At 35.2% G+C, this 16,144-nt stretch overlaps 1 protein-coding gene across 1 annotated transcript; it reads left to right on the top strand.

Annotated features, from left to right (window-relative positions):
• Nucleotides 1-688: 688 nt before the first annotated feature.
• On the top strand, nt 689-15,948 carry LOC132166551 (UDP-N-acetylglucosamine transporter UGNT1-like). The gene is made up of 10 exons (XM_059577388.1): nt 689-829; nt 9,896-9,972; nt 11,431-11,592; nt 11,680-11,813; nt 12,278-12,408; nt 12,506-12,550; nt 12,655-12,752; nt 13,120-13,227; nt 15,573-15,629; nt 15,732-15,948. Exons 1-10 carry the CDS (start codon nt 703-705, stop codon nt 15,804-15,806), a joined length of 1,014 nt encoding a protein of 337 aa, XP_059433371.1. The 5' UTR covers nt 689-702; the 3' UTR covers nt 15,807-15,948.
• Nucleotides 15,949-16,144: the final 196 nt, after the last annotated feature.

The raw sequence follows: 16,144 nt of genomic DNA, 5'->3' as shown, positions 1-16,144 counted from the left end.
AGCCTGGCAACTTCCTCGACATTGCTACGATATTAATCCGAAAAATGATGTCACATAAAGACGAATAATGTTAGGTATCATCTTTTTATTTTTTTTAAAGTTAATGAAGGCTTTAAAATTACAATTAAATTTTAGATGAATTATACTTAAATTTTGATCTAATGGTAATTTTGAAAGCCATATCAACTTTAAGAAAATTTAAAAAAAATAAAAAAACGACACCTAATATTACTCTTCGATTACATTGTAGCATTTTCCTTTTTCTTATGACCATTTTAGCCATTAATCGGAGAAGATCTGAATCCTCTTTAGTGTCGGTGCCCGAGTTGTAACTTGTCAATTTCCTATTTAAATAGGCCGCGTCAAAATTAAAAAACTTTTTCCCTTAAATAAAAAAAAATCAGATTTTGTATTAACTCATTGAAATCTATATCAGATACGCCATCATGAATTGCCTCCCCCAGTTGGACATTCCTCGTAGTGCCACTCCAAGCCATTATTTTCACACCTATAATGCTTTCAAGTTCCACTTGTGTCATACAAGTGGGATTCATGCATGCGAATGCGAGAAAGAGGACGTGCACTATAAAAATGCGAAAAGCAACGTCTCGCCAATCAAATCGTAGTCTTCACTGTAGACTGTTTTATTTTATTTTATATTTTTTTTGTTTATCATAGACACAGTTGCTTCGCGCCTTGGCCATGGCTTCAGAGAAGAATCAAAAACTCCCGGTTTCCGAACCCTCAAAGAGCGACGAGAGCTACAAGAAAGGCTCAGCCCTTACCAGAAAAGGAGCCTACGCTGCCATCTCTTACATGGCGTCTGCAGGTTTTTCTTCCCCCACTCTTAATTCCATTTTTTTTTTTCCTTCATGCATGATTTTTTTTTTGGAAGATATTTCCAACGTGAATCGTTTCTGCTCTGTTTGATTGGTGAGAAAATGTAGGGAAAGTAGAAGCTACAAGTTAATTGTAATGTTTTGGAGTTTATTCTGAGAGGCTAGGAGAGGAAATGGACCCCAGTTTCTTAATTTGAAAAACAAACTAGAGTGATGAATGAAACGGTGGAACTTTGGATGGGATTCGGCTTCTTGCACTACCGCTTATGTGCAGTTTTGAACTACTGCAGGAAGGAATCAATGGATGGGTAATGGGTGGCCCCACTACTCAATAAAATATAATAAATAAATTATTAACAAATAAAAATTATAAACAAATCAATACTTCAAAAACTAAAAATACTAAAAAATAAAAACAAAAAGCTTTCAAAATCATGAGCATCTTAAAAGTTCTCCTTTCTTCTCCTCTTCCTTCTATCCACGAGTTACACAGAGCCTTTTCAAATCTCCATGTGCGGCCGCAAAAGCATCCCTGCTCGATTTCCCTTCCGACAAGAAGGCCAAAACTGCGGTTATCCTGATTTCAACCTGAGCTGCAACAGTCAGAAATATAACGGTTCTAAAACTTCCTTCCTCTGGAGAGTTCTTTGTCCGCATCATCGATTATATATGATGCAACAGATACAACTCTACGACCTTAATAACTGCCTTCCACGTCACCTTTTGCACTTCCATCTTTCTGGGTCCCCATTTTTTGCGGCATATTCTCACAAATCAAAGGGCCTGGGGGCGGCTTTGCTACCCCATACCGGCCATAGATCACCCCCAAAAATCAAATTATTATTTTTTAAAAATTTTTCTTTTGGCCTTGTTGGGGTGACCGGCCGGCCACTCCAATCGACATGAGGAGGTGGTTTGGTCACTTTCAAATCAGCCATTTTGCTTCGGGGGTGACCGAAGCATCCTTGGTTTTCTTTTTTCTTTATTTTTTTGGCTTTAATTTTTTAATATTTTTAGTTTTTTAATCATTAATTTGTTTATAATTTTTAATTTTTAATAATTTATTTATTATATTTTATTGAGTGGTGGGGCCCACCCATTACCCTCCATTAATTCCTTTCTGCTGTAGTTCAAAATTGCACCAAGAATGAGTAAGCAAAGACTCAGAGACAAACCAAGAGCACGGTGCAATTTTGAATTACCCCAGCTTTCACTACCGCATAGAAGTCAAATCCGAAAAAATGAGTAAGCAAAGACTCTGAGACAAACCTAAGAGCACTAGTATTGAGCTGGTTATATTTCCTCAGGAAAGGTTTTGAGGAGAAAAATGAAGGCATTAATAGGAAATAAGATAATATATCTAGTATATATATTGATGCAATTGAGGACACAAAGTTGTTAGCATTTTTCTTCTTCTTGTAATAGGTTTTTTTTTTTTTTTTTTTGACACCGGTTATGGATTAAACTAAAAGCCTAAGAGTATATACAATGTTGAGACTGTGGTAATTGTTATTCGATTGACAGTATGAAATTGAAGAAGGGCAGACGATACTCAAAAAAAAAAGAGAAGACATTTTCTTTTCTTTTGTACATGCTCTGACTGAGTCACACATGCACCCTAGTATCAAAAGATGTTTTTTTTGAAGTTTTTAGAACAAGGGTGACACTGACAATACGTGAACTGTAACTTTTACTACGACACTGACATATATGGATCAATGAAACAGCTATCTTGATATTGATTATTGTCAATAGCTGTTAAAGTTGACACATAGATGAAAATAATTTCCTCACATTCCCATCTGAATGGGCTTTCATTAGCTTAAATAAAATTGAATCCTAGGGCTATTACAAAGAGATAGTGACTTACTAATTAAATGTATACGTTACAAAGAGATAATGACTTCTACGTTACAAAGAGATATTGAATCCTACAACAATTGTTACAAAGAGATAACGATTGCTTCAACCCATAGATAGATTTGTTCAATTTACAAATTTGTGTCTCCCCCTTTCGGCAAAAACCAGGTGAAAGTACCATATATACCTCTTCATTAAGATCACCTTGTAAAAAGGCATTATTAACGTCAAGTTGATGTAGAGACCATTGCTTGATGGATGCAATAGAAAGCAAGGTTCGAACGGTTACCAATTTTGCAACCGGTGCAAAAGTCTCATGGTAATCTAATCCTTCAATTTGAGTGAAACCTTTGGCTACCAAACGGGCCTTATAACGCTCAATTGTTCCATCTGATTGGTATTTAATCTTGTACACCCATTTACATCCTATGAGTTTCTTGTTGGGTGGAAGAGAAATAAGGCTCCAAGTATCATTTTTTTCAAGAGCTTCAATTTCTTTTTCCATAGCTTCCCGCCATAATGGTGATTTCATTGCTTGAGAAAAGGTTCTAGGCTCATTTGTTGAACAAATAGTAGAAAGAAACCCTTTGTGTGCAAGTGAAAAATTAGAAAGAGAAATATATTGATGGAGCGGGTAAGGTGTACCTTTCAACTTAGAGTCAGATGGAAAAGGTAGCTCGTCATGAGTAGCAATGGAGCATTGATAATCAACCAAGTAAGAAGGTGGACGCCAAATGTGACTAGGCCGATTAATTTGCAGACTAGTAGGAGGAGTGATAGGATTTTGCTCCACACTAGGTGGTTCTAAATCCAACTGTTCAATAAGAGAGGTGATTGCATCATGTTTAGCAATAGGAAAATCAAAACTAGGATCATCACTTAAAGGTAAAGGAGTAACATCTGAAGATGAGGTTGTAAATTTAGATAAATCACGAAATGGAAAAATTCCTTCATGAAATATGACATCTTGAGAAGTAAAAATGGTTTTAGTGGCTATATCAAAAATTTTGTAACCTTTTTGAGCATAAGGGTAGCCAATAAAAATGCCAGGTTTACCTCGTTGGTCAAATTTATGTTTAATGCTATGATTGTGAGCAAAACATAAACTCCCAAAAACACGCAAATGAGAATAATTTGGTTTTGAGTGGAATAGAATTTCATGTGGAGATTTTCCAGATAAAAGAGAAGATGGCATTTTATTGATCAAATATGTGGCAGTGAGAACGCACCCACCCCAAAATTGTAAGGGTAAGTGTGCTTGAAAACGAAGAGCTCGAGCAACCTCAAGAAGGTGTCGATGCTTACGTTCAACAACACCATTTTGTTGCGGAGTCCCGACACAACTTCGTTGATGGATTATGTCACGTTCTGAAAAATATTTTTGCATATCATTGGAAAGAAATTCAGAACCATTGTCCGATCTAACTTGTTGTATGCAAGAATTGAATTGAGTCTTAATCATGGAAAAGAATAATTGCAAAATAGTTTTAGTCTCAGACTTGACATGCATCAAATAAACCCAAGTACATCGACTAAAATCATCAACAATGGTTAAGAAATAACGAGAACCATTTAAAGATTGTTGGGAAAAATTTCCCCAAATATCACAATGAATTAAAGCGAAAGGTCTATTAGTAGTAATAGAACTAGAAGAAAATGGCAAACGTGCTTGTTTGGCTTGAGGACAAATTTTACAAGCAGAATTATTTGAACAAGAAATGAAAGGAATATCCTTAGCTAAATTATGCAAAGTACGATAAGACATGTGTCCAAGTCGCCAATGCCATAAATCAATGGAAGAGATTTTAGTAACTACCATTGCCGAAGCAGCCTGAAAATAGTATAGCCCCTCATGAACATTACCCTGCCCAATCGTCCTCTTCGTTGACAGGTCCTGAAAAAAACATTGAGTAAAAGAGAAAGTCACTAAGCAATTATTAGTTTTTGCTAGTTGACTAACAGATAAGAGGATAAATTTGAATGATGGGATGAAGAAAACATTCTCAAGTTTAATGGTGGATGAAAGATTAATAGTTCCAATATGTGTAATAGGTACATTCAACCCATCAGGAAGTTTAACAAAAGATGGAGTTGGACAGGCTTTATAAGAGGAAAACAAAGATAATGAGTAGCACATGTGGTTAGTAGCTCCTGTATCAATAATCCACATCGAAGCAGAGTGAGCAATAAGTGCTATACCTGCTAGAGAAACACTAGAATTGATGCTACCTGAAGAGAGCATAGCAAGTAATTTGTTGTATTGCTCTTGGGTGATGGGTGGTGGTGACACCATGGCACAATCTTCAGCTTTAGTGGTCTTAGCAGGAGCCTCGGTCTTCTTTGGAGGATACCCAACAAGCTTGAAATAGCGATCTTTAGTGTGACCGTCACGGCCACAATGATCACAATGGTAGCGTGGCTTACGGTTGAGTTGGCCACCACGATTTGTGGGCTTGGTGGTAAAAGTTGCAGCATCTGGAGTTGAGGATAATGAAGAATGTATCTTTTGTTGTTTTTCTTCTTGACGAACGAGTGAATAAATTTTGGTTGTGCTAGGAAAAGGTTCCATGAGAAATATTTGGCTACGAAGTGCAGCATATCGTTCATGAAGGCCTTGTAAAAATTCACCGCCCTATCTTGTTGAAATTTTTCTACAGTAGTTCTCCCATGTCCACATGTGCATGGTTGGATACTTACAAGAGATTTGAGCTCATTCCATAGTGACTTGAGCTTTGTAAAATATGCAGAAACAGACATATTGTTCTCTTGTTTGAGAGAAGAAATTGACTGCTTCAACTGATAAATTTGTGGTGCATTGGATTGAGAGAATCGCTCCGAAAGATCCAACCAAATCTCCCTTGCAATCTCAACATATAAAATACTGCTACGAATCTAACTCGAAACAGAGTTGAGAATCCATGAACAGACAAGATCATTACATCTCTCCCATTGAGGAAGATCAGTAGGTGAATCTGGCTTAATCAAGGTGCCAACTACAAAACCCAATTTGTTTTTGGCACGCAAAGCCATAGCGATAGCACAAATCCATGTGCCATAATTATCGCCAGATAGAAGAGGTTTAACAAGCACCATGGTTGGAGTATGGATCATTGATTGATCCCTGTGAATCACTGCTCTCAGAGGAAGAAACTACTTTAAGTTGTGCTTCAGCCATTGTAGAATGAGCAAAAAACATACGAATAGTTGAGGAAAAAAAATGTCTAAAAAAAAAATCATTGCCTAATGCTCTGATACCATGTTAAAGTTAACACATGGATGAAAATAATTTCCTCACATTCCCATCTGATTGGGCTTTCATTAGCTTAAATAAAATTGAATCCTACGACTGTTACAAAGAGATAATGACATACTAATTAAATGTACACGTTACAAAGAGATAATGACTTCTACGTTACAAAGAGATATTGAATCCTACAACAACTGTTACAAAGAGATAATGTCAAATTCAATTAACTACTCAACATAACGTCAAAAACAAATATCTTGGAGCAATAAACAAAGAGTAACGTCAATAATAGCTTTGGTGTCTCTTGGTTGCAGATTGGATATTTGTTTTGGTAAGTAATTCAAATTCCCTAAAAGTGCATAGGGGTGCAATATACAAGAGAATCCCTTATTTATAGAAAAAGAAGAACAAAACTCCAAAAAATTAGAGAAATTAGAAACAGGCAAAGTATTGAATGCTAGAATTAGAGCAACATTTTCTTCAACTCTAACATTGTAGTCTTACGATTTTCAAAGCTCTTTGCATTTTGCTCTCTCCAAGTACACCACATTAAACACAAATGAGCCAGCTTTCGTATTTCCAAAGCAGTATATTGTCCCATTTGTCCTCTCCAATTCACCAACAATTCTCTCACCCTTCGAGACATAACTCATGCAACATCAAACAAATTGAAAAAGCGAACTCCATAATTCTCGTGTAACCACACAATGAAGAAGGAGGTGATGACTACTCACTTTCTTACACACAAAACACTATTTTTTTTTTCTAATTAAAAGGGGGAAAACAGAACTACAAGGGAGGGTCCTTCCCACTCTGGATCCGAATGGAAGAGAGAATAGGGGAACCTAAGAGAATGCTACCAAAAACAAGATGGGTAGCGGCCCATTTAGCTAACGCATGTGCACGAAAGTTGGCACATTTGGACACTTTCAAAGCATCCCAGCTTCGAAAGAGAGTAAGATCAACACAAATGTCAGAAATTATAGAAATAAAATGCTAAGAAGAAAAAAGAGCAGGCTGATTCACTGCTAAAATCACCAAAAGAGCATCCCCTTCAAGAGAGAAAACATCCAAGCTAGAAGACTGAGCCAATCAAGTAGCAAGAAGAGCAGCCATGGCTTCTCCTAACAGGACATCAGAGGAATGGAGCTTCAAGGTAGCAGCAGCAAAAATCTCCCCAGAAGAGTCACTAAGAATAGTTGCGGCAACTGCAAAATTGCCTTTAATGGCAACATCAAAATTCCCCTTGATACAACCCACAAGAGGAGGAATCCATAAGGAGGGGAGAGAAGCATGCTTCCAGGCCAAGAGGTGGAAGCCCAAACTAGAATGAAGCTGCTGAGTAACCTTAACCGGATCTGGATGGGAAGCCTCATGAATCAATTTATTCCTGGACAACCAAATTAGATCCAAAGTGAGAGCAGCAAAAAATTGAAAATGACGAACATCTGAAAAAGGAATAGCCAACTTTTCAGCTGGATAAACAACAACAAGAATCCACTCATGAATAGGTCTGGATGAGTATGAGGATATCACGTTTGGCCAAGAAGAGCTACTACAAAGAGCACGAGCAGATAACACTCCAAGAAAATATGAGTCAGGGTCTCAAGAGGACCTTTACAAAAAGGGCACACCCACACATTAGAATCATTAGAGACAACAAACCTACCAATATTAGCCTTAGAAGGAAGCAAATCCCAAGCAATCTTCCAAAGAAGGTGCTTCAAACGAGTTTGAAGCTTAAGGCCCCAAAGAGCCTGCCAATTTGCCGGAGAGAGAGGGGAAGATCTGCTAGCTGAAGACAAAAAGGCTTCATGGGCAGACTTCATAGAGAAAAGACCGGAAGGAGAGGGCGCCCAAGACCATTTATCTACTGAACTAACCTGAGGGATATGAATGCTGAGAATGTTTGAAACCGTGGAGGGAGAGAAAAGATCTCTCAAAAGATCCACATTCCAAGAACGCACACCAGAGAGCAGAAGATCAGCCATAAAAAAAATCAAGGAGCTTCGTAAGAAGAGCATTCGGGCTAGGCTTAAAATTTGGTTGAGAAGGAATCCAAGGAGAACTCCAACTAAGGATATTCATGCCAGTAGAGATAGACCCACAAGCTCCCTTCTCCACCATCTTCCTATTCTTCAGCAACCCTTTCCAAATCCAAGAAGAAACAGGATTATAAGGAGCCTCCAAAAAAGAAAAACCATGCTGCAAATACTTAAGGGCCTCAACCCAAAGAAGAGGTTCATTTGAAGTCAACTTCCAGCCAAGCCGAGCCAACAAAGAGTTATTTAGAAATTCCATTGAGCTAATACCTAGCCCACCCAAACTCTTTGGCTGGCAGATGCTAACCCAAGAGAGAAAAGAGAGGTTGTGCCTTTTTTCTTGAGGGAAGCCCCACCAGAATTTTCTCAAAACCGAATCAATCTCTGAGCAAAGAGACTTAGGAATAAGAAAGAGAGACATAAAATAAGTAGGAATGGCATTAAACACAGATTTCAAAAGAGTGGTTCTTGCAGCCTGAGATAAGAGCCTCGCTTTCCAGCCCATCACCTTGGCCAAAATCCTATTCTTGAGCTTAGAAAAAGAATCCTTCTTATTTCTGAGAATAAACAAAGGGATCCCCAAATACTTGGCACGAGCTGGAATAGGGGGCAACTTGAGAACACTATTAACAGAAGCCTTAACAGCAGGCTTACAATTCTTGCTGAAGAAAATTGCAGACTTGGCTTGATTAATACACTGCCCAGACCAGAGGGAATACGAAGAAGGGCATTTGAGAATAACATTAACTTCAGCCATATTAGCCTTGGAAAAAAATCATGACATCATCTGCAAAAAATAGATGAGAAATGGGAGGACACATTTTAGCAATTTTAATACCATAGAGAGCACCCAAATTTTCTTCCCTTAATAAAAGCCTCGATAGGATTTCAGAGCCAAGAATAAAGAGAAAAGGAGATAGGGGATCTCCTTGCCTCAAACCCCTGGAGGGAAAAAACTTGCTAAAACACAAAACACCATTCAATCACATAATATCCATTTTTTGTAAATTATCCAAACTTAAGATTTTTCTTAATGCCGTTGTCCACACAAAGAAGGTCACCCTTGAGGGGGTCTTAACTTTCCAAATGCTCTTCTAAGGAAAAATAGAACTTACTGGAGTAGATAACACATGATACTAAGACGTCACTTCAAATGACTTCCTTTTAGAAGGAATCTAGCAAATTTTACCCCCCCCCTGCCTAACTGTTTGAGAATACAACAACTCAAAGAAAATAGAGACCACTTCCATCTCCCAATCATGCACATTTTGTAAAGAAAATATTTTAATGAACGTTTTCATTTCGGTTAAATTGAATCAAAATTTTCACCCCCAAACCCTTTGAAATTATCGGAGTACATATTTTTGACCACTTCATTGGATGAAACTTAAACTCGTCACCTATTTACCCCCCAAAGAAAGTCCCCCTGAAGTATTTTTCAGTCTATTAGCCACTTCTATCGGAATAGGAAAAAGGGACAATTAATAACTTTTAGTTGACAACGTTATCTTTATAAATACATATATGTGTATGTGTGTGTGTCCGAGTATATATCCAAAATGTACACATATATATACATGTATCTACTCAAGATTATTCCATCTGTAAGTAGTAAGGGTTTTTATATTAATAAAGATAGAAAAGAAGGGTGGAAAGAAATTACTGCAATTAAGTTCACCTAATTACAATAAAGCTCATTCTTATCTGTTTATACTTGGCTATAATGTATGGGGTTTCCGTTAATCCTTTTTAAGTGACTACTATCTTACAATAAGATCTGGTCTGAATCGTTCCATGTTAGGTTTTTGCTACCAACTTTACCATGTACTGGTTAATAGGTTTTCTGAAGGCATGCAGCCATGTTCCCTTATAATAACTATGATCATGCTTTTTACTCCATCCTGCAGTTCTCTTGGTAATGTTCAACAAAGCAGTCCTTTCTTCTTACAATTTCCCATGTGCAAATGTCATCACACTTTTTCAGGTAGTTCATTTACTAAGTTGTTCTCATTTGCTCTTATATATAATTTGAATTGTGACTATTTAGTTGCCTGTGCTAACAATATTCTTCAATTCTACTGCAATAATTAGCACTTATTTAAAATTAGGGAAAAATATAATTTAGCCTCTCAAACTATCAGCTATTTTCAATTTAGCTTCACAAATTACTAACTAGTTACAATTTGGTCACCATGTTAGTCATTACCGTCAAATAGAATTGAAAATTCAATACGACATCTTTTTGGTAAGGTTAAGTTACTAAAATGCCCTTTTGAAATAAAAATCAATTTAAAAAATGCATCCAAAACCACGTCGCTTTGAGAAAAAAATAAATAATAATAATATAATTCAGCCCATTGACCCCCAAAAGAGGTATTCCCAAGCCCAAATGTTAGAAATTTCAAGCAAAATCCGAAGTAATACATATAAATCATACTAACGAATTGCATGAGAAACTTCTAGATGTGTCGTTTCAGATTGGATTTGGTTTTAAACCGTCAAAGATCAGAATATAGAATCAAACCTAGTTGTTAAGACACCCATCAACAACTCTGTTTGGTTGATGAGAAAATCTTTGACATAAAAATGAATTTTCTCTCTCTTAATTTTTTTTTTTTGCAAAAAAAAGACAATGAGGCTATGGGGATTGAGAGGGAGTCAGAGATGAAAAGTACCAAATGGGGCACTTGAGTAGTCTGCCCATCTTCTCCAGATGGCTCGCATCCCCCATTTTTGCTCATCTGATTCCGATATGAGAGATAGTGAGAGAGGTAAAGAAGAAAAGAAGAAGAGGCGGTCTTCGAATGCGAAATTGAAAATAGCTGTTGGGATTTTCAACAGTGTCACCGGAGAAGACACTGCGGCACTTGAAAAGGCAATGGTCATCGGAGAAGACCGTCCAACAGTATCGCCATCACTGTTGGGATTCACCCGCGAGTCACTCCTAAACCACATTTTTTTTAATTTGATTTTTAATTAATTTTTAATTTTTATTTTTTTCTAAAAAATGACATCATTTTGGAGGTTTTTTTAAATTTATTTATTTATTTTTTTTTCTAAAAGGGTATTTTAATAATTTAACCTTGCTAAAACCATGTCATTTTGTATTTTTCATCAAATTTGACAATATTGACTAATGGAGTGGCAAAATTGCAATTACCTGGTAGTTTGTGGGCTTCTTTATTACATTTTGAACATTGGAGGACTAAATTATATTTTTCCCTTAAAATTATAATGGTAATCCAATTCAAGTTTGACAATCATCTTCCTTCTTTAATTTTCAATGTCTTTCATGTGCTACATGCATGTTAATTAAAATTTCAATATTTAATCCATGCTGGCCTGACGCTATTGATGCTTGTTGAGAAATTGTCTGTCAAAAGTTTCTTCTGATTTTTCACTCAACTAATTGGGACATGTTTTTATTTCATGGTTGTTTTAGACGCTATGTTCATCTTCATTTCTCTATGCAATGAAACGCTGGAAGATCATTTCTTTCACAACGGATGAACCACAGAGCATTACTAATAACCCAGCCACCCTTGTACCGTTTAAGACATTGGTTCACACTCTTCCTCTTGCATTATCGTATTTGCTTTACATGGTATGTATATGATGATACACAATAGTTCACATTTGTTCCCCTGTAGAAAACATAATCTTCTAAAGAATGCCTATTTATCTGTAAAAGCTTGTCTCAATGGAATCTGTCCGGGGCATAAATGTTCCGATGTACACCACCCTCAGGCGGACCACTGTGGCTTTTACGATGATTTTTGAGTATCTTTTAACTGGGCAGAAGCATTCACCTTCTGTTATCAACTGGTACGCAACCCTCTTGTATTGTTACTACCTTCTTCCAATGATTGTGTCAATGGGTTCAAGTGTTGAGTACCTTTTGACTGGGCATGCACATGAAAGCAAGATAGGTATCAAAGTGCAAATGGGTTTAAGTGTTTGTAACCAAGGGTACTTTGTCAAATGAATTAATATAATCTTTTTCATGTACTAAGAAAGAAACTGTATTCCAACTAATTCAAGCTAGCAAATTTTGCATATCAGTAAATTCCCATGTCAAATATTGTGAGTTACCTTTAAGATAAAGTTATCTCAGTTTATAGTACTACAAGCGTGGTATTTGTGTTATGTGATGATGTTAAAATAGTATTCCATAAGCACAACTAGATTCCTATGTCGTTATTTTATGTATGATAACATTATATATGTATGATGTAATATTCATATTGCTTATACATTTCTTAATTGATTAAATCCAAGGATTTCATCAGTGTGGGGATCATTATACTTGGTGCCTTTGTTGCCGGAGCTCGGGACTTGTCATTTGATGTCCATGCCTATACTGTTGTTTTCATTTCAAACATCTGTACAGCAATATATCTTGCTTCTATAGCTCGTATTGGTAATAGATTCTCTAATTCTTCTCATGTCTCAATTATGGTGTTATTAGGACTTTCTTTTAATTTATTTAATTCAATATTGTCTCCTCAAATTTTCAGGTAGATCCAGTGGCCTGAATACCTTTGGGCTTATGTGGTGCAATGGTAAGATCGATAAGGGTTCTGACAAACCTGCATGCATGGTCTTTATCGCCATTTAATTTCTCATCGGAGCAAAGTATGAAAATCTAGTTGCTTGATTTTTGTAGGAGTAATATGTGGGCCAATCCTGCTGTTCTTGACATCAATCAGAGGGGACCTACAAGTGACGCTGAATTTCCCTCATTTGTTCTCTCCTGGCTTTCAGGTGCTTGTTATTCATTAAGGGCCTGTTTTAGATTGTGTTTAAGGGGCCTAAAAATGTTTTTAACACTAAAAAAGTTCGTTTGAAAAAAAAAGTACTTGTTTGATAAAAAAAAATTAAAAGCACTTTTAAGGGTTAAAAAAGTTTAAAAATGGCCAAAACGCACTTTTGGCAAAAGACTAAAAATGAAGCTTTTGCTCAAAAGCTCTTTTTGACTTAAAACTCTATTTTTCAAATGCAATCTCAAATAAACTCTAAAAGAACTGTTGTGTTAGAACGAAGTTTTCGAGAACCCCATAGCTAGCATTACACATTATTGAATGGTTTGTTCGGTCTAATTCCAAAATTGCTCCATTGTAATGTTTTGCAGGCTGTGATGCTTCTTTCTTGTATTATGGCTTTCTTGATAAATTATTGTGTATTTTTGAATACAACTCTCAATTCAGCTCTCACGCAGACAATTTGTGGTAATTTGAAGGTATGTAATGTCTGTTTCCAATTCCATGTTAATTACCCTGCCAACAAGCGTACGTGAAGCTTCTTAGTATCATGAATATATCTAACTATTGTTTTCACCGTAACCGCCTTAGCAGTTAGTAGATTTCACTAACCGCCGGTTAGCGGTACTTAGTGAAATAGGTAACTGCCCGCTAACCGTTTTTTCAAAATTGGGTTTTTTTTGTTTTTGCTTTCCGGGCTTTTTTTATTACTGTAGCATTTTTTACCCTAATTTGGTTTTTGTATTTTTAGTGTCTTATTAGGCCCAATTGCTATAAAAAGAGCCCATATTGAAAAATAAAAAATATTTGACCTCAAATTTACATTTACTTGTACTTAATCATAACTAGTTAACTTTTTTTTTTAAAAAAAAACAAAAACACACACACACACAACATATAAAAAAAATAAAATAAAATAAAAATCAACACAACATATAAAAAAAGTTCAACACAACATACAAAAGAAGTTCAAATAAAACATATGTAAAACATATGATATATATGATTATATGTATTATTTGTTATTGTATAATCATATGATTTAATGATCAATTCATCATGTGATATAATCATATCAATTATAGTGATAATACATTAATACTTCAATTGTGTTTATAAGTAACACATTGTTTAATCCAATGTCAATTACTTAATTTGATATTATACGAATCACATTATCATTCTACATTAATAATATGATTCACTTGAATAAAGTATTTGAATTGTCATTGAATCATATGATTAAGTATTGATATTATACATTTATATTATTCATATGCATATATGTATAATTATAATTTATAACATATATAGACTTATAAGTTTATAACATACATTGGAACTAAGTCTCTAGGTACTTAAGTGTTGTATTAGTATGAATTACTATACTTATGACTTATGTCATATTGTATATGTATAATTTGTTATTATATAATCATATAAATTAGAATGATAATACATTAATACTTCAGTTGTGGTTATAAGTAACACATTATTGAATCTAATGCCAATTATTTAATTTGATATTATATGAATCACATTATCATTATACATTAATAATATGATTAATTTGAATAAAGTATTTGAATTGTCATTGAATCATATGATTAAGTATTGATCTTATACATTTATATTATTCATATGCATATATGTATAATTATAATTTATAACATATATAGACTTATAAGTTTATAACATACATTGGAACTAAGTCTCTAGACACTTAATTTTTGTATTAGTATGAATTGGTATCCTTATGAGTTATGTCATATTATATATGTATAATTTGTTATTATGTAATCAAATGATTTAATGATCAATTGATCATGTGATATAATCATATAAATTATAGTGATAATATATTAATATTCAAATTATGATTTAATTATTTAAAAAAAAATTGTGATTTAATGATCAAGTGATTATGTTATATGTATAAATATTATTATAATTATAATTATAAAAATATATTATATAAAAATACGGTTATCGGTTAGCGGTTACGGTTAGTAAACTCAATAACCTCTAACCGCTAACTGATAGGCGGTTATAGCAATTAGGCGGTTAGCGATTAATACAGTTAAGCGGTTAGCGGTTATATCAAGAAACCGCCCGCATTGACACCCCTTCAATAAAGTGCATGCCGGGTCTTGGGTCCCATATGCCACAGGCTGGATGAGCCTGACTATGTCACTTGGACCTTTTGAGCCAACAAATTGTTTATATTAGCCCAACATATAGCATTCAGATGTGTCTTTTAAGCCCTATTTTGGTTACCCGAACTTTCTTTCAAGATGCATCGAAGTAAAATCACTAGCATTTTTGTTGATGTTGTCTTGCACATGTGGGCTCAATTTGCTTCTTAAAAAGTTGATTGGGACTTTAGGGCTGAATTTCTGTTAAGGCCATTAGTCAGAATAGTCCTTGGACTTTAGGATATGGATCCAAACTGAAATTTTTTTTATTTTTTATTTTTTTTCACTAAGCCCTTACTAATTTAGAGACTGGTTTTCTGTAACACATCAGTCTCATATTGGAAAGATGAGAAGAAGCTCACATAGAGTGAGTGGTTTATAAAGATAGTCATGAGTGCATGCTAAGTCCCACATTGCGTAGTTATTAGGTGAAACTGAGCTTTATAATAAATTTTAAGGAAGCTCAAAATTGACTAGTCTTTTTGGAGTAATAGCGTAGCTAGTATTTTTTCCTGTGTCGTTACTAAATTGCATTTTTCTCTCTCTTTGTCTATATGTATATTTTTATATGCCCTTTTCACCGCTCTTCTCAATCCTTTTTGTTTTGACTCCTAATTCTGCTGTTATAGGATCTTCTTACAGTTGGGCTTGGCTGGCTACTATTTGGTGGGCTTCCATTCGATCCAGTGAGCATACACTTCTACCAATATTATTTTTCTGCAGTGTCTTTAACACTGCCATTCTTAATCTTATATTCTCATGTGAACTTCTGTTACATTTGCTTCCAGCTCAATGTTCTCGGCCAATCACTTGGTTTCCTTGGATCCTGCTTATACGCCTATTATAAAATCAAAGGAAAATAAGAAATATTAAGCTGCTGCATGAAAGTTTCCCTCTTGTCACTGGAGGTAAATAGCTCCAATGGCTCACTGTTGCTGCTTTTGTCAGCCGCCTAATTTTGATCTCATGATTAAATGTTGTTACAGAGCGTGCATGTTGAAACACAGAATTTTCTCCTTTGCAATCAGGTTTTTCCTATTTAAATTTTGCCCTTTAATCCTAGAAGGCTGGGAAAGTTTTGGCTGAAAATAAAATCTGAACATTATAGCATCCGAAAGAGTTTTAGACAAGATGCCATCTTTATGAGGTTTAGATGCGATTGTGTCGTTGGTAATGATAATATGCCATTATTTGATTGGAC

The sequence above is a fragment of the Corylus avellana genome, chromosome ca11 (genome assembly GCF_901000735.1).
Source record: "Corylus avellana chromosome ca11, CavTom2PMs-1.0".
NCBI classification, from domain to species: domain Eukaryota; kingdom Viridiplantae; phylum Streptophyta; class Magnoliopsida; order Fagales; family Betulaceae; genus Corylus; species Corylus avellana.
Note: the sequence above shows the minus strand (reverse complement) of the source record. Positions and strands in the feature narration are given on the sequence as shown.

What these genes read in the sequence shown, in the direction of transcription:
- LOC132166551 (XM_059577388.1), top strand. Translation starts at nt 703, where the DNA reads ATGGCTTCAGAGAAGAATCAAAAACTCCCGGTTTCCGAACCCTCAAAG. An exon ending in TGGGCTTATGTGGTGCAATG is followed by an intron (nt 12,551 to 12,654) that starts GTAAGATCGATA and finishes TGATTTTTGTAG; the next exon opens with GAGTAATATGTGGGCCAATC. An exon ending in GTGGGCTTCCATTCGATCCA is followed by an intron (nt 15,630 to 15,731) that starts GTGAGCATACAC and finishes ATTTGCTTCCAG; the next exon opens with CTCAATGTTCTCGGCCAATC.